Below are 27655 nucleotides of genomic sequence, written 5' to 3'. Positions count from 1 at the left end.
TCCTGCACAAAGTAGTAAAAGCAACATATTTTACAATTATGTAATTATAAAATAATTATAATAAAGCCATTATATTTTGATTAAATAGTTGGAATAAGGATTTTTCATAACAAATTCATGTTCATTGATTGCTGTAATTCAGTTTCCTGGTAAAAGGCATTTCTAAAATGTTTAGTTCCTTCTAGAGTACACTTGAATTGAGAACATTTTAGAGAAGTAATAGGTATATTTATATAAAATATGGCTCATGTTATAGGATAAGTGAATATTAACTTATGTAAATATTGCTAAACGTCAGGGAGGTTTGTTTGTTGACCTTATTTTTTAGCATCCATGTATTTAAACATTCAGTAGACACATCGATAATTTCCATTACTTCTCAGATGGGATTCTTAGATACTCATCAGTTTTACTTGCATTGTTTAAAAAAGAAGAGATGTTGAAATTCATTTGCTATTCATATTTTTGAAATGCTTTACATTATATGTTACCTACGCTTTTTGCAGAATTTTTTAAAAATGTAGACAATTAGTTCCATGATTAGATTACACAGAGCCAAGTACAATTGGCCTTCTGTATCTGTGGGTTGCACATCCACGGATTCAACCAACCGCAGATCAAAAATATGAAAAAAAGAAAAATAACAATGCAATAATAAAAATAATACAAATGAAAATATACAGTATAACAATTATTTTCATAGCATTTACATTGTATTAGGTATGATAAGTAATCTAGAAATGATTTATAGTATATAGGAGATAAAGTAAACAGAAGGATGTGTGTAGGTTATATGCAATTACTATGCCATTTTATAAAAGGGACTTGTACATCCATAGATATTGGTGTCCAAAGGGGCTTCTGGAACCATCTTCTGCTGATACCAAGGAATGACTGTGCTTTCGAGTATTTTGTTTGTTTTCCCCAGCTTTTTTCTGCAGAGCATAATTTTTCCTTATAGGACATCTTTATATTCAGTTTATAATAAAAGTTTTTATTGAAATACAGTCAATTTCTAACATATACAAAAGTAGAATAATAGAGCAGCCCTACTGCAGCCTTTACTCAGCACCAACAATTATCAACTTATATCCAGTATGTTTCCTCTGTATTCCTAATCTTCAAATCCCAACTCTGGGATTGTTTTGAAATCAATTACAGATATCAGAGCATTTCAGTATATATCTTCTAAAGAGCGGAATTAGTTTTATTTTTTTAAAAATAATAGCCATAATATTACTAACATACTTAAATATTTCTTCCAGTTATTTCAGTGAGTTTTTTTTGTTTTTAGCTTGATGGTTTTAGGTCCCATAAGGTGTACACTTTGTGATTGGCTTGCTTGACCTCGTTTGATTTACAGATGCCTATTTCTCTCCTTTCTTCCTCATCGATTGTGGCTTTTGTTAAAGACACCAGGTTGTTTGTGCTGTTGAGTCTCCCAGTTTGATTTCCTGATTGAAACCTCATCTTATTTACTGTGTTCTTCTGTTCCTCCTATTTACTGTAAATTGGTGCTTTGGGTTTTATTTAAAATTGTCAGGCCTGCACGGTGGCTTATGTCTGTAATCCCAGTAATTTAGGAGGCCAAGGTGGGAGATCACTTGAACCCAGGAGTTTGAGACCAACCTGGTCAACATACCGAGACTCCTGACTACACAAAAATTTCGAAAACAAAAAAAATTTTCTATACCTATTTTGAATGGGTGAGTGCATGAGAAAACTTTAACTTTGGAAATAGTCTAAATCTATCCTGAATCAAACCTGTTTGTCTCCTTCTGTGCTTGGTGGACTGTGATGATGGCACTACTAGGGCGATAACTGGGCTCCAGGCCTTTTCTTAATAAATGATGCTAAAACAATAACTAGAATCTGTTGAAATGAGAATATTTTGTTTTTAAAGTTTGGTTTATTGGGGAAGAATTTTTTTAAAGCTTTTGCCTGATTTAAACAAAACAGGTGAATGTCAGTTTAATTTTTGTGGTCTCATAAGTATTATAGTGTTTTAAAAGTATAAGTTGCTGATTTGACATAAGATGCGTTGCCTTTTAAAACATTATTGTGGAAAAAAGTAAGGGGAGAGTCTAGAAGAATTCGCCACATTCATTTTTCAATGCCAAACGTCTAGGAAACAAACAGGAAAGATCCTGGGTTCTAGGAGAGATCCTGGGTTCTAGAAAGGATCCTGGGTTCTAGAAAGGATCCTGGGTTCTAGAAAGGATCCTGGGTTCTAGGAGAGATCCTGGGTTCTAGGAAAGATCCTGGGTTCTAGGAGAGATCCTGGGTTCTAGGAGAGATCCTGGGTTCTAGAAAGGATCCTGGATTCTAGGAGAGATCCTAGGTTCTAGGAGAGATCCTGGGTTCTAGGAGAGATCCTGGGTTCTAGAAAGGATCCTGGATTCTAAAAAGATCCTGGGTTCTAAAAATACAAAGAAAAGAAAAAAATTGATCTCTTTTAACCTGAGTTTTGTGCTTTTATGAGCACAAACTAATTATTTTTAGGATGGAATGTACTTTGAGGATTACTTAGACTTCCAGCTACTGACATGAAATCATATTTTGTTAATTGTCTGAAAACGAAAACAGTGTGTTCTCTTCCTCAACATGCAGTTAAGGCACAGTGGAAATTGCTTAAGTGCTCTGGAATTTCTCCACTTTTACTAAATATTATGCTCTTTGATCTTTGAATTTTGGAATGGTTTTTATCTGCATAAATTACTTAGGTATGTAACTGAGGTTACAGATTGGATTGCCTTTCCCAATTTAAAATAGTTTGGAAATGAGATAGTTTTTGCTTTGAATTGAATAGTAATTCTATATCTCTTGTTTACATTAGTGGGAAGTTGAAAATATATATGTGTCTGTATACATTTGTGTTACTACATGTTTAGTTGCAATAAAACATTTCTAACTTCCAAAGAGGAACATGATAAAAATGTATGTAGGATTAAAAAAGTAGTCTTCTATGAAAGGAAAATAGCATATACTAGAATAAAAATGGCTTTACCTCTGGGTTTCTTCTGTGCTTTTGTTACTGATAGTTGGTAGCTGTTCGATTCTATCTCCTCAACAGTTGGTTAGATTTAGGAATAATCCTAGATATAATAGAATATTGGCACTAGAAAGGACTTTAGGGACCCAGGAAGGTAGTCAGTACCATGGGGAGAGTACCTCCAGGGTACCGCTGCCCTCCCACCACTGCAGCCTCTTTCCTGATTATCTTCTTGCTGCCCGAAGGTTGGGCTCTGGGGCAGAACACAATGAGAACATTCACCTCCTCTTTTCTTCCAGGCACTAGGAAGGAACCTTTCTTTTAAAAAATACTGTTTTCATGTACCCTTATCTTTTGGGATCCGGGAAGGATTGACAACAGGATTTGGCCCATTGTTTAGTAGAAGGCCTAAATGAATGAGGTTACAGCTTCAGCGATTTTTGATTCCATTGTACTTTGGTGTCCCAGTGGAGTCAGGGCAAAAATTAGCAACAAAAAGATCTATGAAAAAGAAAAGCGTTGTTAGTGAATTAGAACAAATATAGCAGTGGGCCTTTTCCTTATTGCCTGTAAGTGTAGTGTAAACTTTTTTTTTTTAGAGATGAATCTCTTTTGCATTTACAGATTAAGAACAATAGTAATTTTATGTGTCTCCCTAAAATCATGTTGAAAAGTTATCAGTTACTTAGAGCAGTGTCAGTTAATAGGCTTGTCACTATTTGGTTAAATTTGGGAAGCTCTGGTTGGTGGTGGTGATGGGAAGGTCATGGAGATGAATGGAACCTGGGCTGTTCTGAACTTCAGCTCTGAGGGTCTCACAGTCTGGGGAAGGAGAGAAACTAAACACCACTGTCTTGGCTGCAGGGTTAGATGGTGGTTAGTGCTTAATTTTTAGAACCAACCACTTGGAGGGCTGATGGCACTTGGAGGGAAGGACTGACTCAAACTCACTGGAGGGCTCTTGGGGAGGGCTTCTTAGAGGACACGGGGATTTGAGCTTGACCAAGAAGGACTGGGTACTTAAGAGGTTGGGATGGAATATTCTTGGCTAAGGAAAGCACTTGCTTGTGTTTCGGTCCAGGGGTAGAATGTGTTTGGGTAATGCCAGCCAGTTTATTCAGGGCATTACTTAACACTTCTAAACTTCAGTTGTCTTCTGAAAGGAATTAATAATAATACCTGCCCCATCAGGTGTCGTGGGGATTAAAATAAGAGTTTTAGGAACAGAAACTGACTTGCAAAAGGTTGAAGAGCGATAAGGGATATTAAGCAGAGAAGTTTAGTGCTGAAGGCAAATGGATCACTGCTTAAGAGGAATTCACCTTGACTTCTAAGGAGGGTTCCCTGCACCATGAGCATGTTTGAGCTTGGTTTTTAGGTAGAAGGCAGGAGGCCACTGTGGAGGGAGAGAGTGGAGATTTCTGAAACTATGGATTATTGGTGGGACCAGGTCTCCTAGGAGCAGCTAGCCTCAGGAAGAAATAAACTTTCTTTTCCCTCAACCTGGAGAAAAAGAAGAAGTAAAAGGAAAACTTGATACGAGGGTGATGAGATGCTATCACCTTTATCTCTTCCAAGTATTCGTTGTGTTAATGAAAGATTTTAAGCTTGAAGCAAATTAATAATATTTCAAACAGCTACTGTGGGTAATAGAATAGGGATGGAAAGGATCACTTGATGACTCAGGCTGATGAGGTTTGGGGTTTAGTAGTAAAGTGCAGAGTAGTGGAGGCCCTGAAGAGTTCACATATAAGGGGAGCCAGGAGAGTTGGGTACTGGGTAATAAATTGGCAGAGTCATCATGCTCTGGGTTATAGGCACTGGAGAGGCCAAGTGTCCTGTATTTCTTCAAATAATCTAAACCACTCTTGCTTAATGGAGAGACTTTGATGTTTTCCCTAAGTAAGCGTCTTGCAGTGTTCTCCTTTGACTCTGTCTGAAACTGCAGAGCCCAGCGTGTGTGCATTAGTTTTTACTTAACTTTTGGCTGTGACTGACAAAACCAGAATCCCTTTCTTTTCTACCCAAGTGCTTGGGGAAATCACTTAACCTCTTTGATTTCCATAAAATGAGAATCTTCATGTCTCCTAACTTTATCCTTATATCGTAAGCATGGATTTTTTTTTTTTTTTTTTTTTTTTTTGAAACGGAGTCTCGCTTTGTCACCCAGGCTGGAGTGCAGTGGCGCGATCTCGGCTCACTGCAAGCTCTGCCTCCCGAGTTCACGCCATTCTCCTGCCTCAGCCTCCAAGTAGCTGGGACTACAGGCCGTGCACCACCACACCCGGCTAATTTTTTGTATTTTTAGTAGAGACGGGATTTCACCGTGTTAGCCAGGATGGTCTAGATCTCCTGACCTCGTGATCCGCCCACCTCGGCCTCCCAAAGTGCTGGGATTACAGGCGTGAGCCACCGCGCCCAGCGGATTTTTTTTTTTTTTTTTTTTATACTTTAAGTTCTAGGGTACATGTGCATAACGTGCAGGTTTGTTACATATGTATACTTGTGCCATGTTGGTGTGCTGCACCCATCAACTCGTCAGCACCCATCAATTCGTCATTTATATCAGGTATAACTCCCAGTGCAATCCCTCCCCCCTTCCCGCTCCTCATGATAGGCCCCAATGTGTGATGTTCCCCTTCCCGAGTCCAAGTGATGTCATTGTTCAGTTCCCACCTATGAGTGAGAACATGCGGTGTTTGGTTTTCTGTTCTTGTGATAGTTTGCTAAGAATGATGGTTTCCAGCTGCATCCATGTCCCTACAAAGGACGCAAACTCATCCTTTTTTTATGGCTGTATAATATTCCATGGTGTTTATGTGCCACATGTTCTTAATCCAGTCTGTCACAGATGGACATTTGGGTTGATTCCAAGTCTTTCCTATTGTGAATAGTGCCGCAATAAACATACGTGTGCATGTGTCTTTATAGCAGCATGATTTATAATCCTTTGGGTATATACCCAGTAGTGGGATGGCTGGGTCATATGGTACATCTAGTTCTAGATCCTTGAGGAATCGCCATACTGTTTTCCATAATGGTTGAACTAGTTTACAATCCCACCAAGTTTTCTGGCCCTTTGAGAATTTACTGTCTCAGTCTCATTGGGTCTTAGCAGTCATTATGAATAATTTGCATTTATATGTGAAATGTATTTCAAAAATTTTGAAATGAACTTCTTTCATGATATACATAAACACCCAAAAGAAAGGAAGAGTATAGCAATCAATGTTTTGTCATACTTTCTACCTTTAGTTGTTCTTCATATTTCTTCTCAGTTACATTTCTACTTTTGAACACTAGATGGGACTAAGAGATGACTTGTTTTACAATAGTAGCAGAAAGGCTATCACAGCCTTCCAACTTTTGAGTGAAGTGTTGTTTACTTATTAAGAAAATACAAGTAAAATAGATAAAAACAGTAATATTTTTATCTTCTCTATTGAGACAGCTTCTTTGTTTTAAGTGGTGACTTTGATCAATATCTGGATATTATTTAAACTTTACATTAGATTCAGATAGTACAAGAATGAGTGACCATTAAGAGGCCACAATATTTTCCTCAATTGCAATTTATATATCCAGTAAAATGAAGAGTAATGTTCAGTGTTTCTACTTTAAAATAAACACTGTGAGTCCAGCAGATCATTATAAAAACTACTCTCTAAGTTATATTAGATTGAGAAGGAAAAAAATTAAACAAATATTGTATATTTTCATTTTTTATGATGCCATCTATGAATTAACATCCTTTCCTAAAATAAAGGCAGTAAGACATTAGTAATAATCCATAACCAAAATGATTTTTTAAGGAAAACACTATGGTATCTGGAAATAGAGCTCCAAAGCCTTGTTTGTATGATTTATAAAAGTGCATCTTAATGAATTGTATATTAAAATCTCTTCTATGAAAATACGTATTGTAAGAAATATAGTGATTGCAGCATGAACTTGGCATTGACCCAGCAGTGCTTGTTTTCTTTTCGTATTCCTAAAATAATGACAAGAAAAATAGTTTGTGGTAGGGACAGTATGAGATAACAACTGAATAAAGGAAGAAGCCTTTAAGTATTAAGAAAAAGGTATTTTCTACTGAAGTGAGTTCTGAGAACAATCAGCATTCAAGTAGTGGTTACGTGAACTCACCATGTATTATTGTCCCAGGCTATGCCTTTAGAAAGATTGGCTTGGTTGACTGTGTGCTAATCTCACCCACTTAGGACATTTTGTAGAAAATTCTTTGTTTCGCTGTTCATAAGACTTCCTTCTTCCCTAGAAACTCCAGCCACACCATTACCTTCCTGGCTTTCTGCCGTCTAGTTTCCCATCAAGAGGGCTGTGTTGAGATTTCCTGATCTCAGTATAGACTCAACAGACCTCCTAGTTAGTATAGCAAGACTAGACTCCTGGCATCTTTTAGACCAACATTTTCCAGACTGTGTTCTGCAGAACACTCGGCTTCCATATGATGTTAACAGGCTGAAACATGTTGCATGTTGAGAAGAGGAAACCATAGCAAAAGTGTGAGTAGGAGCAAGGAATTAGAGGTACCAGGTACGCATGCTGATAAAGAGACTTTAGAAAAATAGATGCTTGACTGTAATAGAGATGACAGAAAGGAGAAAAAAGAGGTAAAGAAAAGAGAGTAATAGTTTGTCTTAATTCATGGTCTCTGTTATTCTAATGGGTAACAGAAATAACATGTTGGTCATTAAGGATGATCGCACTCCCTGCGTTTGTACATTTACCCTTAGTGATGTTGAAATAATTTTGGTTTGCCTGTGTACACACAGTCTAAGTTTATTGTTCCACCTGATTTTAATGAATCTAAATTATAGACTTTAATTATATTATGTTTGCATTTTTGCTGTAGTTGAAGTTACTGGATATAACAAAATTTGTGGGGAAAAGAAAATTGCATGGTGTCAAATCCGTATAATATTTATCTAATAAAAATCCACTTGGTATTAATATATTAAAAAGTTATTTGGTTTAGCATTTTCTTCCAAATTAGATTGATTGTAATAAATAAAACTCTATACAGTGTTCATGATCTCTAATTTTCTTTTTATTTTACTAGTTTTTGTGAGTTTATCCTGATAATTGCAGTTTTTTAACTTGTATAACTTACAGGTGTGAAGCATCCAGTCCACACATTCATCCAGTTGGTTGGTGTAAAGAACACAGAAGAACCCTTATTACTCCACCAGGTGTGTGTTTTTTAATGTGTCTAATACTATTCATAGACTTCAGGAGTAGGCAGACTTTTTCGGTAAAGGGCCGGATAGTAAATATTTTGGCTTTGCAGACCATGCAGTTTCTGTCACCACTACTCAAAACAATTGTAGTGCAAAAAGAGCCATAGACAATAGGTCAACCGTTGTGCATGGGTGTGTTGCAGTAACAGTTTATTTACAAAAACAGGCAGCCGACCTGCAGGTGTTAGTTTGCTCACCCCGATGTACTTTCAACTATGTTAAGTATTGCCTTAGTTCATAACAGAGTCTCAAATTTTGTCTTTCTTGGAAAAAAAGTTCTGTTTTAAAAGATATTTCACTTCTCAACTTGAAATTCATTTCTAGACTTTATATTAGTATGTATTTAAATATATTGTCTAACCATAGAAGCAAATTGTCTAAGGCTTGAACAAGCCCAGAAAAATGGATAAGAGGGACAGCAGTTGTGTGTAGAATGGAGAACAGACTTCATGTCAGCATCAGTCCTCACAGAAGTACGGTGTTCACATTTAAGTGAGAAATTGAAGCTTTAGATTTTTTTGCTTAGTTTATAACTCACATGCTCACTTTTCCTTTTTCCGTCGTGATTCCTGGTCCTAAAATAGATTTTGCACCTTCACGCCAGTGGTGCCTCTGTGTTCGCTGAAGTTTTCAGGCGCTTCTGCTGTCTGCCTATGGCCATACAGCCTTCTCAGCTCATTTGCTCTCTCTTTAACAGGGAACAGTGTAACTGCTGATAAATAGTGTCCTTGTTTTATATCATTTTGAGTTTCTTTTATGTGCTAAAGGACAGATTCTGGGCCGAGTGCAGTGGCTGACGCCTGTAATCCCAGCACTTTGGGAGGCCGAGGCGGGCGGATCACCAGGTCATGAGATTGAGACCATCCTGGCTAACACAGTGAAACCGCGTCTCTACTAAAAATGCAAAATATTAGCTGGGCGTGGTGGCCTCCCAGCTACTCGGGAGGCTGAGGCAGGAGAATGGCGTGAACCCAGGAGGTGGAGCTTGCAGTGAGCAGAGATCGCGCCACTGCACTCCAGCCTGGGCGACAGAGCGAGACTCTGTCTCAAAAAAAAAAAAAAAAAAAAAAAACACAAACAAGCAGAAGAACAGATTCTGTGGCTTCTTCATAATCAAGACAGTGTATTTCTGAGTACATCACTACTTAAGGTGCCATGGCCACTTCTGGTATGAAAAGACAGGGGCATCAAACAGAAAGTATCCCTGCGCAGTAGGCGATTGCTTAGTGGACACTTACAGGAGTAATGAAGACTGCCTTCATCACAGAGAGAGGGTGAGTCCTGGGTTTACGAGGAGCTGTTTTTGAATGTAGCCTGCAGCATGTAAGCTGCAAGATTGGAGAGCTTCAAGTTCTATTGGAACAGCTGGTTTCATTTTTAAGTTTGTCTCTAGTTCCTTGATACAGTGTCTCATTTAGAGTGTCTGATCATTTACTCACTCAGGAGGACCAGTCATTCCTGTAATAAGCAAGTCAAGTCCTATCCACTCCCCGAATTGTCTCATATATTAAAGGGAGGAAAGCCTCTATCTTGACTAATTTCCAGTACTATTTTGAAGGTGAAATAGCATTGACATAAACCATGAAGAGTTAAAGCAAAGTATTGGCCAGGCACCTATGACTCACGCCTGTAATCCCAGCACTTTGGGAGGCTGAGGTGGGAGGATCACTTGAGCCCAGGAGTTCAAGACCAGCCTGGGTAACATAGTGAGACCCTGTCTCTATAAAAAAATTTTCAAAGTCAGTCAGGTGAGGTGGCGTGCACCTGTAGTCCCTGCTATTTGTGAGACTGAGGCAGGAGGATTGCTTGAGCCCAGGAGTTCGAGGCTACAGTCAGCTATGATTGTGCCACTGCACTCCAGCCTGGGCAACAGAACAAGACAGTGTTTCAAGAAAAAAAAAAAAAAAAAAAAAAAAAAACAAAGAAAGCAAGATATTAATGGTTTCATGACTCCAAATGTTGTGCTGCCTGGAAGATTTCTTGTATTCCACCTTCCTTTGTCTATCCTGTGGCTTACAAAATAATAGTGGCCAGTGATTGCCATAGTTACTTCTTTGCCACTATCACCATCTAAAATGGTGTGAGGATCCCTTTAGATTTCCCAGTTTGTTATCAGTCTTTCTTTCTGTACCACCGTTTTTGGTCATGATCAGAGATGTGATTAATTAACAGTGAACCAGTGAACAACAGCGGGTTCCTGGTTACGTACCCTGGAAGGAGTGGTGTAAGGCGTTACCACCGACTTCTTTTTTTTTTTTTTTTTTTGTATTTTTTGGTAGAGACGGGGTTTCACCGTGTTAGCCAGGATGGTCTTGATCTCCTGACGTCGTGATCCGCCTGCCTCAGCCTCCCAAAATGCTGGGATTACAGGCGTGAGCCACCGTGCCCGGCTACATATTTACTCTTTAACCATTTTATTTTGAAACAATTTTGAATGTACAGAAAAGTTGCAAGAACAGTGCAGAACTCATCTTTTCCCTGACTCAGAGACCCAGTCAAGTTTGCCAGTTGTCCTAGTGATGTCATTCCTAGCAAAAGGATCTCAGTTGTCAGATCCCTCCAGCTTCTGTTAATTAGGCTCTCCTTGACTTTTGTGACCTTAATAAGTTTGAGGATTCCAGATCTGTGATTCTGTAGAATGTTACTTAATTTGAGTCGGATTGGTATTTCCTCATGATCATACGCAGGCTGTGCTTTTCTGGCAGGAATATCATAGACATAGTGCTGTGTTCTCATTGCCTTCTCTCAGGTGGCTCATGATGTCAATCTGTCTCTTTACTGGTTTGCTTTTACCACTGATGGATCAAGATGGTGTTTGCTAGGTTTGTCCACTAATGGAGTTATTTTTTCTCTGTAACTAATAAGTATTTTCTGGAGAGATACTTTGAGACTGTGTATCTCGTCCCAATATCATTTGCTAGTTTTAGCATCTGTTGACATTTCTAGTGTGAATTATATTATTCTGACAGTGTTAAACTGTAATTTTTCTTATTCCATCATTTCCTATACAAAATTAGTTGATATTTTCCTGCAAAGAATAGCTTTTCTTATCTTCCTATTTATTTGTTCAATTTATCTATATCAGGGTAGACCCATAGATTACTATTTTTATCAGTGAGTTATAATCGATTGCTAGCATTGTTTATCTTCATATTCAGATTTTCTCAGATATTAACCAGTTATAACCCCTTAGGCACATTTCAGTGTCCTTTTGAAATGTTCTTATTTTTTGAGAACTTCTTATTTTCTGGCACAGCTAGGCTTATCTCATACTTTCCCTGACCCCACCCTAGAGTCACCCATTTCTTCAAGGTTCCATGCTGCTTTTTAGTAGAGAATGATACTTAGAAACTAAGATCTGAACACTAAGTGTGCTTATTTACTACAAGATTGTTGATGTTTCCAGGCTTTTCAGCTAATATAGCTAGGAAATACATGTGTATAAATATATACAAAAATGTGTATTTATGTATATTTCTGTATCTGTTCATATATTGAAAACTGTGAATTTATACCATTAGTTCCAATTCAAATCCAACGCATCAGCTTCATTCCAGTTTCCCTCAAACCTGGCTAACATTGTCTCCAGTATATTTGCTGCTTTTCTCAGTTCCCTTTATGTGGCTAATTTCCCACCATACTGGACCACTGTTTATTCCTGCTCATGCCTACCTAATGGATTTGGGGCCCTGGAGGGAACAAAAGAGGGCAGGAGGAAGGAGAAGATACTTTTACACATTCTATGAATAATGTTACATCATTTGTGCGTGTTTGTTGGAACTAACAATATGAAGTTATATCTGGAAGTGTTCACATATTAATAGATATAAATCTACCGTGTTCTTTTTAATAAGTACTTTCTGCTTATATACTTTTTTTGCATATTTGTATATTGAAGGTCATTTAACTTACTTAATTTTCACATTTACAAACCATTGTGTGTTGCCTTTATTACATATGTCAGATTTTTCTAGATTCATAGAAACAAAATTGCTAAAGGGTATTTGTGTGTCTGTCTTGTAAGACTATCCTTATCTGAAAATATAAATTATATATATATATCTATAAAATTTTCATTTTAAAAGTAATAGAAAAATAATGATCAAGATGAAAACAATTTCATTATTACTAATAGCTCTGAATGTGTGAGTAAAGTTGTCATGTATATATAAACGTAATTTTCTAGATTATAATATTTTATACTTTTTGTTGGACAATTTGTTATTCTTGCTGTCATTTTGGTTAAACCTCATAGGATTTACATTTTTCTTTCGTAGGTTATCCAAATGTGAAACATTTTTCTTGGGATAAATACTTAGAAGAAACCAATTCTTTACCTGCTCCTGCAAGAGCTTTCAAAGTGGTAAGATGATACATTTTATACTATTTGATTAATTTGTGTGGATGAGATCATTTATTTATTGAAATTTAAGAACAGAACAAGTGATATTAGTAAACCAGAATAGGAATGAGAAAAAAATAGAGCACCAAATAAGATGTTTTTGAATTTTTACAGTTTTTAGTCAAAATTGTTATTGGGATTTTTGTTGTCATCCAAAAAAATGCTTTGATTTTGGACTCTAAAGTCTCCTTGGAAAATAATTCTACTTTATACTATGTGGGGCTAGTTGTTGAAATCTTATAGCAATCTTGTCTGTTTAGCTAGATATTCTAAAAGACCAGAACAGAACATGGAAATATTTTCCAATAAAAACTATTTGATAATTTATTTGGATTTGTTTATGGCAAGCTGAGATGCTGGTTTTTTTTTTTTTTTTTTTTTTTTTTTATTGCTATAGATCAGCATGTTTAATTACCAAAATGTAAGATTATCCGCTTTTATTACAGTATCCTTCTAACCCAGGGTCACTGCTTCTTGCATGTAAAGTATTAAGATTCAAATGAACCTCATTTTTATGCAAGGAAGGAACAAGAAGTGAAACATTTCTTATTTTTTCATCTCAAATAGCTTGCTTTATAATTTATATTTCTCTAATTTAACGGAAAAGAAAAATATATCAAATATTTATTTTTTAAAATGTGTCATGATTAGCTTATGGTAATTAATTTTCTTTAAGTGATCCTTTTATGTATAAATTGCTAAGATTCTTAACGTTAGAATTAATTATTAGGTATAGGTCCAAATTTAGAAGAAAGAACATAAAAAAATTTTAAGAGCAAAACCATAAGGTATGAAGAGAAACTATATCAAAAAATGTGTGTGATTTCATCTGAGAGCAAGTTGAAGATTTAAAAAAGAAAACTGTTTAGAGTTATGCCGTATTTATGAATTTTTATCCACTCTCCCTCGCCCCCTTTAACTTTAAACTCTTGTCTAATGCGAAGCAGAGCTGCATTCACTTCACTTTAAATGAATACAATTATATTAGGATCAGCCTACATATCTAGTGTCACAACAGAGAGAAAACAGATTTCTCTAGTTTGGTCTTTTAGGTATCTTGCATTGACTGCTCTGTGATATTTACATAACATACTTAATTTTCATGGCAACCCTTTTTTTGTTGTTTGCTTGAGTCACAGTCTTGCTGTGTTGCCCAGGCTGGAGTGCAGTGCCGCGATCTCATCTCATCTCACTGCAACCTCCACCTCCTGGGCTAAAGTGATCTTCCCACATCAGCTTCCTGAGTAGTTGGGACTACAGGCATATGCCACCATGCTGGGCTAATTTTTGTATTTTTCGTAGAGAAGAGGTTTTGCTATGTTTCCTGGGCTTGTCTCAAACTCCTGAGCTCAAGCAGTCCACCCACCTTGGCCTCCCAAAGTGCTGGATTACAGGCATGAGCCACCACAACCTGCCCAGCAACACTTACACTCACTTTACAGAAGAGAGACCTGAAGCTCAGAATATTAACTGATTTGCCTAACATCATGTCAAACAATCACCTTATCTTCCACAGTCTGTGACTTTTTCAGAGGCTTGTGAGTTTCTGCTGAGTACTGAGGCGTAGGTAGCTGTCGATTCCCCCAACCCATTCCTGGTTCTGTCCTTTACATTTGATTGCTGATTTTCTGTTTTAAAGATATCTTCTGCTTTTTGCCCCCATTACCACTTCTAATTTTGGTGTCTCATCTCAGCCACTTTAATGTTCTTCCTTTCTCTTTTTAAAGACAAATTTTATGCTTGTAGATTTTTGCCAGTACACCTCCACCTAATAAGAAAAATGTCTTGTCTTCCCTCTGAGTAATCAAATAACTACAGTATTTTGAATTTTACTCTGCTATTTCCCTTGCTCGTGCATCTGTGTTGGAATTTATTGACAGACAGGGTGAAGTTCAGAGCTACTCTGGGAAGTTGAGAGTTTGAAAGGCTGGTTCTCTTATTTTCTTTCTTTATTTCAAAAATGACAGCAAGTTCTAACCATTTAAAATTTTGTTGTCTTCTTTTATGACATCATTCTCTAAATAGCTCAGTTATTTCTTTTTTTAATTTTTATTTTTTGAGACAGTCTCCCTCTGTTGCCCAGGCTGGAGTGCAGTGGCACAATCTCGGCTCACTGTAACCTCTGCCTCCTGGGCTAAAGCAATTCTTGTGCCTCAGCCTCCCGAGTAGCTGGGATTACGGGTGCATGCCACCATATCTGGCTACTTTTTGTATTTTTAGTAGAGACAGGGTTCAGCCATGTTGGCCAGGCTGGTCTCAAACTCCTGGCCTCAAGTGATCCACCCGCCTCAGCCTTCCAAAGTGCTGGGATTGCAGGCATGAACCACTGTGCCTGGCCAGCTTTTTCTTCTTCTTCTTTGTAACATCAAGTTTACCTTCTCTCTTCCTCTTTATCTCACTGTGTAAAATTTTTTGTTATGGCAGAAACCTCCTCATGGATTCCAGAAAAAAATGAAGCTTGAGGTCGTAGACAAAAGGAACCCCATGTTTATTAGAGTAGCAACTGTGGCAGACACAGATGATCACCGAGTAAAAGTAAGTGTTCTGTATGGTGGATTGGTTTTGTCTTTTGTTATAGACGTTTTGGATAAAAACTTTGGTAGATACTTAACTTGTGAAGTCCTGTAATTAGTAAAATCATAGGAATATGCAGAATAATTGGCTGTGCATCTTTGTAAATCAGCATTCTTCCAGGTTTGTCCTTTAACCTGTGTAAAACAATTTATCTTTAATTATGAACGACTTAATATTTTGAGTATGTATTGGGAGAAAGAAAGTAGATACAACACATTAAAGTAGTATTATATTCAGAAGAAAAGATATATCGTTCTCTGATAGTATGCCCTTTTTTTAAAAAAATTAAAGATCAATGTTTTTGTGGGGTGGATTAGTAGTAGTCTTTTCAGAGGAACCTCCTGTCTCTTAATATAGGCCAAGTAAAGATAAATAATTTCATGAACAAAATCAGATTTTAATTAGAGTAATAAAAGTCAAATACCTCTTAAAAAATAAGCAAATGTTTAGGGAGATGGGATCAGCTTGTTATGTCCAGCCATGATAAAGTGAAGTGGACTTCAGGAAAGGAGCCGGAAGAACTCATCTCTGTTTCTGACTTAAGCGTTAACTTCACCCTCAAACCGGAACAATGCCTGTTCTACTTACTTCATAAAATTGTTTGGAATTCCTATTAGGAATAATAATAGTTATAACAGCAAGACTTTAAATGTACATGATGTTTTACAGGGTAACTCTGTTCTCATGTTATTCAACATTTGTGGGAAGTATATGTTGTTATTACTTTTATTGATGAGGCAGAGGCTCAGAAAGATTAAATGAATTAGTAATTACTGGCAGTGGCAGAATGACATCTTAGTTCTAAGCTCTAGGAGTCTAAGTTTATGCTCTTTTTAAAAAAATTACATTCTCAACTATCTCTAATAAGATAGTGTATAAGAAAATAAAGTATAAAATAACATGAAAAACTACACAAATGTGGTGTTTCTATAGAATAGAAATTTTAACATTTAATTCACTGTTAAGATTATAGAATCATGTAGCATTTTAGAAAATCTTATAAATGTGAGACCTGTACTAACCATTTTTTCAAGTACATTTTCTTACTATATTTGGTAGTAAAGTAAGTCATAAAACAATCAGTATTTTAGAACTAGAAGTATTTTTTAAAATAAAATCTAGACTAGTAATCAAATACATTTACAATTAAACACAATATTACTTTTATAAATCAGATTGCTCAGAATTGAAAACAAATATATTGGTTCGAGTGCATGAAAATTTAATTATCACATATGGCTGGTGGGAATATAAAATGTCTCAGCCTTTCCAAAGAGCAGTGTGGCAATAGGTTAACAAAATCGTAGAATGTTGTTTATCCTTTCATTTAAGAATGTTAAGGGAATAGCCAAAAGGAATACGCAAAAATGAAAACTCCAAGGAAAATATATCAGTGCTGTTTATAGTACTTAACATTGGAAGCAACCGCAGTAGCTGATGGGTAAAATGTATTACTCTATATCTACATGATGGTAAAATTAAATACTTTCAAAGACTATTTAATATCAGCAATTGAAAAATTCAGGTTTACATTATGTTTTGGTATCTGCTATTGTTTATTTTTACAAGAATACATATATAAGCAATTCTGGAAAGAATCCTACCAAAGTAATGACAGTGCTTCTTTCAGGGTGCTGAAACTATAAATGATTAGGTTTTTTAATCGTTTAGTTTCCAGAATGTAGATTACTTTTATAATTAAAAATGTAGATCAACTCTCTTACATGTGAGAAATTTTTGGCCCAGAGAGGGCAAGTATGCTAAAGTGGGTAGTTCAGTTAGTTAACAGGAAAAGTGTAGACTAGATTCCACCTCTTACTTCTGGCTGGATTCTCTAATACAACATCCTGGTCAGTCCTTAACACCCCAGAAATAGCAGGCTGTGAGGGCTACAGTTGACAATTATCTTTTGGTAATTACTGGAATTAATTTCGTAGCTGAAGATGAACCACGGAACAAATATCTTTGTATTTACGAGGTCTTTAAAAGGCCTGTATACAGGGGTCAGTGACTAAGTTTCAGAATTCATCAGAAGCTTCTGAGAATATAAAAAGCTTGCAAGAATAGGGGTTTATCTAATAAATGGGAGATTTGACAGCAGGAAAGCTCGTCTTTCTTTTTCAAGAAGGAAGAAGAGGAAAATGTAGACCAAGTGATTAGTGTAGCTTAATATTTTAAGTTTTTCAGGGATAAAATCAACTCTTGAGTAAAATCATCTTTTAAGATTACGTATTTCACACCTTGAGCTATTATAGTAAAACATTTAAAATTGTTCTATATTTGATCAGATGCCATTGAGGAAAAATGGCCCAGAATGGTTTTGCTCTCATTTATGTTTTTAGTAACAGAAGATTATTCCTGCCTCATTCCTTCCCACTCCCCAGCCTGGCTCCCCAGAAGCAAAAATGGTCGGCTGTTTTAGCTCTTGCTTAGGACCTTTTTATCTGTCATTTTCTAAAATATTACCTATATTCTACTCTTTCTCAGTTCATCAACTTTACATGTGGTTTATTTTCTTCATGTTGTGGTACTTCAAGATTTAGATCTTGCTATTCTTACCTTCCCCTTACCTTTTCAGCAGTTATTTTACATAGTTTGGTTCTCATTCACTGTTGAGCAAACTAATCTTTTCCTTGTGACTGTTTTTCTGGGAGTCAGTAATTTGTTCATAGTTTTTTTGTCTTCTTAAATTTTTACAAGTGTGACAGTGGATCTCACATGCCTTTGAGTCAAAAGGTCAGTGTATTTTCAATACTCATTATTATTATTATTATTATACTTTAAGTTCTAGGGTACATGTGTACAACGTGCAGGTTTGATACATAGGTATACATGTGCCATGATGGTTTGCGGCACCCATTAAGTCGTCATTTACATTAGGTATTTATCCTAGTGCTCTCCCTCCCCCGGCCCCCCCCCACCCCACCACACGACAGACCCCAGTGTGTGATGTTCCCCGCCCTGTGTCTAAGTGTTCTCATTGTTCAGTTCCCACCTGTGAGTGAGAACTTGCAGTGTTTGATTTTCTGTTCTTGAGATAGTTTGCTGAGAATGATGGTTTCCAGCTTCATCCATGCCCCTGCAAAGGACATGAACTCATCCTTTTTTATGGATGCATAATATTCCATGGTATATATGTGCCACATTTTCTCAATCCAGTCTATCATTGATGGACATTTGGGTTGGTTCCAAGTGTCAGCTATTGTGAATAGTGCCGCAATAAACATACATGTGCATGTGTCTTTATAGTAGCATGATTTATAATCCTTTGGGTGTATATTCAGTGATGGGATCACTGGGTCAAATGGTATTTCTAGTTCTAGATCCTTGAGGAATTGCCACACTGTCTTCCACAATGGTTGAACCAGTCTACATTCCCACCAACAGTGTAAAAGCGTTCCTATTTCTCCACATCCTCTCCAGCATCTATTGTTTGCTGACTTTTTAATGATCACCATTCTAGCTAGCGTGAGATGGTATCTCATTGTGGTTTTGATTTGCATTTCTCTGATGACCAGTGATGATTAGCATTTTTCACAGCAAAAGAAACTACCATCAGAGTGAACAGGTAACCTACAGAATGGGAGAAAATTTTTACATCAATACTCTTTTTTTTTCTCGAATTCCTTCTCATAGTCAGCAACCGCCTATTCCACTCTGGGTGGAAGTAACTCTAAGCCTGGTACAAAGCTTTCATCCTGACACTTCTCTTTACTGGCAGACTAGGTTGTATTTCATTTTCCTGGATCACATACTTTGTTTTTCTTGGGTTATTCTCTTATCTTGCTGACACACGTCTTTTCATATCTTCTGTGGGATTTTGATTCTAGGATTAGTTTATTTCTAAGCTTAAGAAAGTAGATTCATTGCAAAGACCATTATTTTAAGCACATATATATATTTTTACTAACTACATTCTATTTCGTTATATGAATATACCATAATTTATTAACCAGTCTCCTGATGGTGGGCACTGTGGTAACTTCTAGTTGTTTTCTAATACAAGCAATGAGTTACTGAGATTATCAAGTCAAAATTAATGTCATTTAAGTGCTCGGCTGTTATTGCCCAACAGTTTTCCAGAAATATCTCAGCAGTTAACACTCCTGTCAGTGGTCTATGAGAACACCCATTTATTCTCATTCTTAACCAGCTGTAGAAATTACCAAAATGTGAACATTTTTGACAGGCCAATAGGAGAAGAATTGCATCTTGTGATTTTAATTTGTAGTTTTTTAATTATAAGTGAAAGTGATTTTCTTCTTCTTTTTTTTTGAGACAAGGTCTCACTCTGTCACCTAGGCTGGAGTGCAGTGGTATGGTCTTGGCTCACTGTAGCCTCAACCTCCCAGGCTCAGGTGATCTTCTTCCCACCTCAGCTTACTGAGTAGCTGGGACTACACTTAGCTTTTGCTTTTCTTTTTCTTTTTTTTTTTTTTTTTTGGAGAGATGGGGTTTGCCAAATTGCCCAGGCTGATCTCGAACTCCTGGGATCAAGTGATCCTCCCTCCTTGACCTCCCAAAGTGCTGGGATTATAGGCGTGAACCACTGAGCCTGGCCTCAAATTTATTGTCTTTTCATATATTTTCTAAGCATTTATATTTATGTTTTGGATAATGAGCTATTTGTATCCATTTTTCATCTTTCCATTGGGTTTTTCATCTTTTTGTGCTGTTACATCATATTTTTATAAATTGAGGAACAGAGTTCTTGACACAGGTGTTGTAAATGTATTTTGGGGGGTTTCTTGTGGGTCTTTCATTTTACTTTATAATACTTGCCGTTCTGAAGCTTTAAATTTTCATGTAATCAAATTGATCAGTCTTTTACTGCTTTTGAGTTTGGTGTTTTGCTTACAAAGGTTGACCCACTCTGTGATTGCAAATAAGTTCATTCACACATTCTTCTCAAATGTTTATTGTTCAATTTTTAGTGTTTTGACTTTTTTATCCATCTGACATCTGTTGTCTTGTAAGGAATGTGAGGTTCGTAGACTTTAAAAAAGAAATCTAACTGGCAGACTTGTTTTGTTAATACTCTGTGATCAGTGGATATAACTAGCAAACTTGATTTAAAAATAAAATATCTAAAGCATTTCAGTATATCCCTTCTTCCTAAAAGGTAAAAAATGTATAATAACCTAAAAGAAACAGTCGATTCCTAGTGACCATCACTAGAAGACTAACTGCCCTTTCACCCAATGGCCAATAGAGATGGTAGCAGTGACTGCTTTATAATAAGACATATCTTTTCACACTCGCTAAGATACAGAAGGAACCTAAGTATCCACCAGTTGAAGGAATGGATAAAGAGATGTGGTATATGTATACAATGGGATATTATTCAGCCATAAAAAAGAATGAAATACTGTCATTTGCAGTAACATGGGTGAACCTGGAGGACATTATGTTAAATGAAATAAGCCAGGCACAGAAAGACCAATATTGCATGTTCTCACTCGTATGTGGGAGCTAAAAATAATTGAACTCATGAGGACAAGAGAGTACAATAAGGGTTGCCAGAGGCTGAAAAGCATAGCAGGGAGCAGGACATAAAGTGGGGGTGGTTAATGGGCACAAAAATACAGTTACATAGAATGAATAAGATCTAGTATCTGGTAGCACATTAGGGTGACTACAGTTATCAATAATTTATATATTTTTAAGTAACTAGTAGAACTGGAATATTCATAAAACAAAGAAATGACAAAAGCTTGAGGTGATGGATACCCCAGTTACCCTGATTTGATCATTATACATTATATGCCTATATCAAAATGTCACATGTACTTCATAAGTATATACCCATAATAATTTAAAATAAAACAATAATAGAACACATATTTGAGAAAAACTGTGATTATTCACAAGGAAAAAAATGATGTCTAAAAGCACACTGGGTGGAGGGATATTTCGTAAATTGAATGTGTGTTTAGCAGGCATTGAATTTTTTTTGTTTTAAGGCTTTTTCAACACAAATCCAGAAGGCTTGACATTTACTTGAAAGGTCCTCCTTTCCTCTCTACTTTCCCCTCTCATCTTCCCTCCTTCCCTTACCCGAATTTTTAACTCCTTCTGCATTTTTATTGGGTGCTTGATGTTGATCATATGAAAATGTTATAACAGTTCCTGTTCTCATGTTGCTCATGGTGTTGAGAAATACACATAATATGTCTGTAGAACTATTGGCAGAGCATTTATGACTGGTTATATAATACATCGAAGGTGGTTCAAAGATGTCTTTTTTTTTCACATTATGAGTGAAGTATTTTGAATAATTGAACTGATTTATTGGGTTGTAAATCTACTGTATATGTTAAAATGAAAATGGTTATGCTGTGGGCAGAACTTTGACTATAGGAATTTTTGTGACTTAATTTGTGCTGTTAATGTCCTTGTGTCATCCAGGTTCACTTTGATGGCTGGAACAATTGCTATGATTACTGGATAGATGCGGATTCTCCTGATATTCACCCTGTAGGCTGGTGTTCAAAAACAGGACATCCCCTTCAGCCTCCTTTGAGTAAGAGACACAAATAGCTTGTATAAATGTTTGCATTTCCATAAGTAGCATTCTTAAGATATCATCCTTAGCCCCTTCTCTTTCTCTTCCTCTCTCTACTGCTGTTTCTTCTCTATGTAATCCTTTCCTTTTACTACATTTTAATTACCATAGTCACAGAAATATAAATGAAAAAAAAACATGTCTGAAAAAGTAAAGCATGTATAGACATTCTGTTTTATTTAGAAGTAAATATCACCTCTTAAAATTCGTGTTAAATTGTTAGAAGACAATTTGTGAGACTTTCAAAATTTATCGTTTCAATATTAGCATTCGGATAGTAATTTTATATGATAACTTTGGTAAATGTTAACATTGGGAGAAACTGGGCAAAGTGCAAAAGAGATCTCTTTCTGTATTATTATTTACAACTGCTTGTGAATCTATAATTATCTTAATACAAATCTAAGTTAAATTCAAATTTTAGAAACGATACATGGAGAACTTAACATACCACGACCTTAATTTTGGAGGAAAATGTATACATTATAGAAAAAAAAATGTAGGAAATACAATAAATTATTAAGTTTTTAAAAATTTAGTGTACTTCCTGTATCCAGTGACTTCACTTCTGGATGCTACATATAACCTGCATAAGGGCACATGTACATGGCATTCAGTGTAGCATGTTTAGAATAACAAAGCTTGGGGAAAAATATTAGTTAAATAAATTGTGGTGCACTGTGCTGTAGAAACTATGCAGTAGTCACAAAGAATGTTAGTATTGCAACAGAAAAATTTGTAAGACAAGAAGTTAAAAACCAAAGAAGGATATTGGGCCTTTATGTGGCAAAATAAAACATCTATGTTGTGCCTTTTATGTGGCAAAGTCAAACAAAACCGAATGTGTCTGAATGCTTAGAACAATTTCCAGGAGAGCCCACACTAACCTCAGTGGTCAGAATGAGGGAGGGTCTCTGCAATGTAGAAGGAAGAGCATGGAGGGATCTGGAACTGTCATTCTGGATTCTTCTGTAGCACTTGAAGTGTTCACGGTATGTGAGTAGTCATGCTTTAATTATGTTATTTACTTAATAAAAGGTGTTTGACTCTTTTTGTTAATTCATATTTAGATATCTCTGGACTTTATGATGTTTTGAAAGATTGTTAGATCAGAGTTTGCCATTTCATTGTTTGAAGAAAGATAACTAGTGTGAACAGTCATAAGAGAAAAACCTTTAAATGTAGTGTCTTTTAAAATATTTTTCATTTTTATAGGATCTGCTTTTTCTGTTTATATATGTTGTATGTTGATTCAAAAATTGGATTTTTAGAGAGTCTTTTTCTTCCTTATTCTGATCCCAGACATTGGACTCTTAACAGATTTTTGCTTAATATTTTGCCCTTTCTTTCTTTTCTTTGCTCTTTCATAGGCCCCCTAGAATTAATGGAAGCTTCAGAACACGGTGGATGCTCAACTCCGGGATGTAAAGGGATTGGCCATTTTAAGAGAGCAAGACATCTGGGCCCTCACAGGTATGTGGTAGCTGTCACTGACGTGGTCAAATATAGGGTACCTGTTCCATATACATGTATATATAATGAATTTCATCTATACTAAATTGATGTGAACTAATTTTAAATTCAGATCCATAAGAAATGTGGTTACCATGGTGATCATGTAAAAATGAAAGGAATACCTATAGTAAAATCTTCCTGGAAGAAAATGCACTCACGGTTTAAAATGGATTTACTCTAGCCTTTTGACTTTTCTTGGCAACCTGACTAGTTTTACAGATACTTAATTTCTGCAATAGTTATTTTGCATTGATCATTAATAAAGAGAAGAGCTGAGACTCTGTTGATACCATTTGGTAGAATGTTATCTGATTCGGTGATTCAATAATTTGAATAATGAGAGCTGAGATTATTGTAGATTAGCAGCAAAGATCACAAAAGGCACAATATAAATAGTCAAACATGAGAGTGCATTGGTCCAAAACACATTTTTAAAATATTTTATCTTATCCCTAAGTAACTTTAAAAAGAAACCAAATTTATACATTTGAAATGTGATGTATTTCATGATTTGGGGATCTTTGTAGAGAGTTAAAAATATTACTGAAGTACAGCTACTTTGGAGGCTAAGGTGGAAGGATCACTTGAGTCCAGGAGTTCAAGATCAGCCTGGACAACATAGCAAGATCCTGTCTCTTAAAAAAAAATTGCTGAAATACTAAGAAATTCCTGTCATTCAGCTGGCATTTTAAAGGAATAAACGTATCGCCTATTTAGGTATATTTTAAAATAATAATTTGTCGGTAAAATGTTCTAACTGCATAGTAATTGGATTGCCCAGTAAGAAAAATGATTCCTTGTTTATCTAGTTTGTACAGGTTGTGAATCTAGGTCTTTAAAAATTTTGAAGATTACTGTACCTGTTCCTCCAGACGTTAATAGGAATTGCAAAATTGGTGTGATTATTTTCATCTGGATATAGTTTTCTCTTTTTTTCATCTCTGCAACCTTAAATCCTTCTTAGCTTCCTTTTTCAACATTCTCCTTAATGTTTTATGAGGTTCAGTATGTTCCAGAGTGAGAAGTCTGAGCATAGACAGGATGATGATTCCATTTGCCAATCCTTTTTGTTGCTTGTCTGACTGCAAACCAAAAGTTATATGATACATCTTAGAAGTTATTAAATATTGCCTAGTGAAGGCAGCTGGATTTTCAGCTATTAAGTAAATCTAGATGCCAGAAATAATTCATGAACATACTAAATTTCCAATATTATTTTAGTTGTTTTGTGTTGCTATAACAGAATACCGTAGACTGGGTAATTTGTAAAGAAAAGAAATTTATTTCTCACTTTCTGGAGGCTGGGGAGTCCGAGATCCAGGGGCCAGCATATGGCGAAGGCTTTCTTGCTGCAGAAGGTAGAGGGGCAAGAGATGATGTGTGAGAGAGCCAGAGAGGGCCAAACCTGCTTTTGTAACAATCGCTCCCGTGATAACAAACCCACTTCTGCGATAATGTCATTTATTCATCCAGGAGGGCAGAGCCTGATCACCTCATTATTGTCACAGTGGCAATCAGATTTCAACATGAGTTTTGGAGGGGGTATTCAAACTGCAGCAATATGTTTAGAAACTCATTCAGTAAATATTTTTGAGCAGCATTTTTTTCAACAAGAACTAAGATTTATTGAGCATTTGTTTATTCTGTGCCGGATAATGCTCTAATTGCTTTACATATCTTGGATACCCTTCATAACAGCGCTATGATATAAGAACTAGTTTTCCCCCTACGTTTTGGTGAGGCCACCGGAGGTACTGGGGAAGTTAGTAACTGGCCTTACTTCACAGCTGGGGAGAAGGGAACCCAGTGTTGCTCAGGAGTCTGTGCTCTGAACCACTCCCCTCTAATGGCCTCTCAAGACACTACTCCATAAATTAGTCACAGACCCAGCCTTCAAAGAATTCACAGGCTGATGGAGCTATAAAAGCTGTACATAATTTAATTAAAACATAACATACAAAATAATATCAGAACTTTGGCACACATCCCTTTCTGCTGTACAAAGTGTTGATTGGAGCAAAGAGAACTTGCTCAAGTTGTGAAGAAAAAGAACAAAGAAAATTTTTAAAAGAGTCAATACTAACAATATGTTGTTGAGGTACAACTGAAGATTAAACAAAACTTTTTTTGGTCTTCTGGAAGGAATTCATACCTTACGGCAGTGTCCGTGGTCTCCTTAGGGCTGCTTTATGCTTGAGTGGAGAGGTTTGCCTTTCACAGCAAGGTCCATGGTGACAGTTGTGTCCCCTCCTTGATGGCCCAGCCATTCATCAGGACTGCCTTTCCCCAAGTGTGCAGGTGGACCTCTGAGGGTTCCTCAGCTGGGCCACACCCATTTCACCAAGTTTCAGTCGTTATATTTAGAGCATTTCTTCACAGATGCAGTGTTGTGCTTGTTAAGAGGATTAGTGGAAGACTTTATAGAGAAACGTGGTAAGGAACCCTTTCCAGTGGAATTGGAATCATAATAGAGAATGACTCATTTTCTTGGAAGGAGAGGCAGAAGTACACCTGATGGCTTAAAGGAAAGCATTGATAAAGAACCTGTATTCATTTTCTTGTCACATATAGAGAGCATAACTAGCAGATTTTGTGCCTTGGGCAGAGTTGTTGGTTGACTCAAGCCTTGTGGACCAAGGGATGCAATTCACAGAACTCCTGGAGGTCCCAGTTTCTGCCCAAGTGCTAACATCCATTCTCCTCAGTCTTCGAACTGGGTTGTCTTAGACTCCCTGACTATGCTGTGCTATTTACAGCACTCAAAGCTCATTTTCTGGCAGGATATTAATCCTTAATTGGCACAGCCTGTTTTCCATTTCATTAGTAGACTTGTGGAAGAGGTTGCTGCATTATGGATATTCTTTGAAAGGTTCATTTCACTGGCTCTTATTTTTGTTCTTACTAAGAATGCTGTGTTTAGGAAAACATAATGAGAAAATTCTCTTTGGATTAATTTGCTGAGAAACTGCATATATCAAAACATGCACTCTTTGCATAGATAACAAAGAAAGTTGCTCTTTTAGCAAAAATAATCAATTTAACGAACACATAAGCAAGAGACATTGTTTTGACTAGCATTTGTTGTTACCTTCTCTGAAGATTACAGTGTTTGAATTTGATCTAAGAAGTGTTAAAACAAAACGTGTCTAAACAATGAAGCTTGATAATTTAACATTTTTTAAAATGGTGAAATATAAATGATCAGTGAAAGAGTTGGGTGTGGATGTGGTTTTCTCATCTTTAGGGATATTCAGGAGCCAAATTGCTTAATTCCAACTCTCTAGCAGGGGAACATTAATATTGGTTGTGTCACAGAAACACCCTTTGTCACTTCATTTATTTGGCCTACCAAGAGAGAGAGTAAGGAATGGGAAGATGTTAAAGGAAATGTAGTTATATAAAAGTAGACATCCAGCTGGGCGCAGTGGCTCACGCCTGTGATCCCAGCACTTTGGGAGGCCGAGGCAGGTGGATCACCTGAGGTCAGGAGTTCAAGATCAGCCTGACCAACGTGGAGAAACCCATCTCTACTAAAAGTACAAAAGTAGCCGGACATGGTGGCGGGCACCTGTAATCCCAGCTACTCAGGAGGCTGAGGCAGGAGAATCGCTTGAACCCAGGAGGCAGAGGTTGTGGTGAGCCGAGTTCACGCCACTGCACTCTAGCCTGGGCAACAAGAGCGAAACTCTTATCTCAAAAAAAAAAAAAAAAAAAAAAAAAAGTGGATATTCTACATATCGAGTGCCTTCAGAACTGAATCTTTTCTATGTAAGATTTGGTTTTGAAGAAATGAAACAAGAAAAGAGGAAACAATGTTTTCAGCAACATATAAAGGATATTAATGAAGTCCGTGGAATGTTTTAAACAGTAGTAACTCTTGGTATGCCCCTGCAAACTGTAAACATCATATTAATTCAGCATGCATCTATCCATGAACAAACCTTTGTGTCACCTGCTGGGTTAGGTGAGGGGCTGTACAGAGGAGAGGGTCCGTCATTCTAAAGAGGCCAGTCTGGTATAAACAGATTCTCATAGAGGCAAGAGTGGAGTGGCGCTTAGAGAGAAGCATCAGCTTTTTATGAGGGAAGCAGAGCATTCATAACGAGGTGTGTTACGGATTTTTTATTGCTGTTTACTTTTTGCTGATGTTCTTTTTACACAATAGGGGTTAAATGTCACTCTTCTTTTTAAATAATAATAATCGGTGGGATTCATTGATGACTTCCTATGTTCCAGTTACTGCTTCAAGGACTTAACATGTGTGATCTTATTTGGTCCTCACAGGAACTCTGTGAACGATAGGCACTTTTCTAGTTCTTGTTTTACAGACGAGGAGACAGAGAATTGAA

At 36.6% G+C, this 27655-nt stretch overlaps 1 protein-coding gene and 1 long non-coding RNA gene across 9 annotated transcripts in view; one reads left to right on the top strand and one right to left on the bottom strand.

Annotated features, from left to right (window-relative positions):
* The window catches only part of L3MBTL3 (L3MBTL histone methyl-lysine binding protein 3), a 124463-nt gene that overhangs the window by 53117 nt on the left and 43691 nt on the right, over positions 1–27655 (top strand). For all 8 annotated transcript variants that reach the window (XM_010354707.2, XM_010354709.2, XM_030929171.1 and 5 more), the window contains 5 exons: positions 8126–8202; positions 12528–12613; positions 15077–15187; positions 21635–21749; positions 23162–23264. In XM_010354707.2, coding sequence (XP_010353009.2) covers positions 8126–8202; positions 12528–12613; positions 15077–15187; positions 21635–21749; positions 23162–23264 — 492 coding nt within the window. The remainder of the gene's footprint in view (positions 1–8125; positions 8203–12527; positions 12614–15076; positions 15188–21634; positions 21750–23161; positions 23265–27655) is intronic.
* LOC115896952 lies at positions 15265–25695 on the bottom strand. Its single transcript, XR_004056900.1, has 4 exons — positions 25459–25695; positions 24598–24655; positions 24167–24388; positions 15265–15360 (listed from the first exon to the last, which is right to left on the bottom strand). It is a non-coding gene; the product is annotated as an uncharacterized LOC115896952 (long non-coding RNA).

Source organism: Rhinopithecus roxellana, chromosome 4 (genome assembly GCF_007565055.1).
Source record: "Rhinopithecus roxellana isolate Shanxi Qingling chromosome 4, ASM756505v1, whole genome shotgun sequence".
Lineage (NCBI taxonomy): Eukaryota > Metazoa > Chordata > Mammalia > Primates > Cercopithecidae > Rhinopithecus > Rhinopithecus roxellana.
This window is presented reverse-complemented; position numbering and strand designations above follow the sequence as displayed.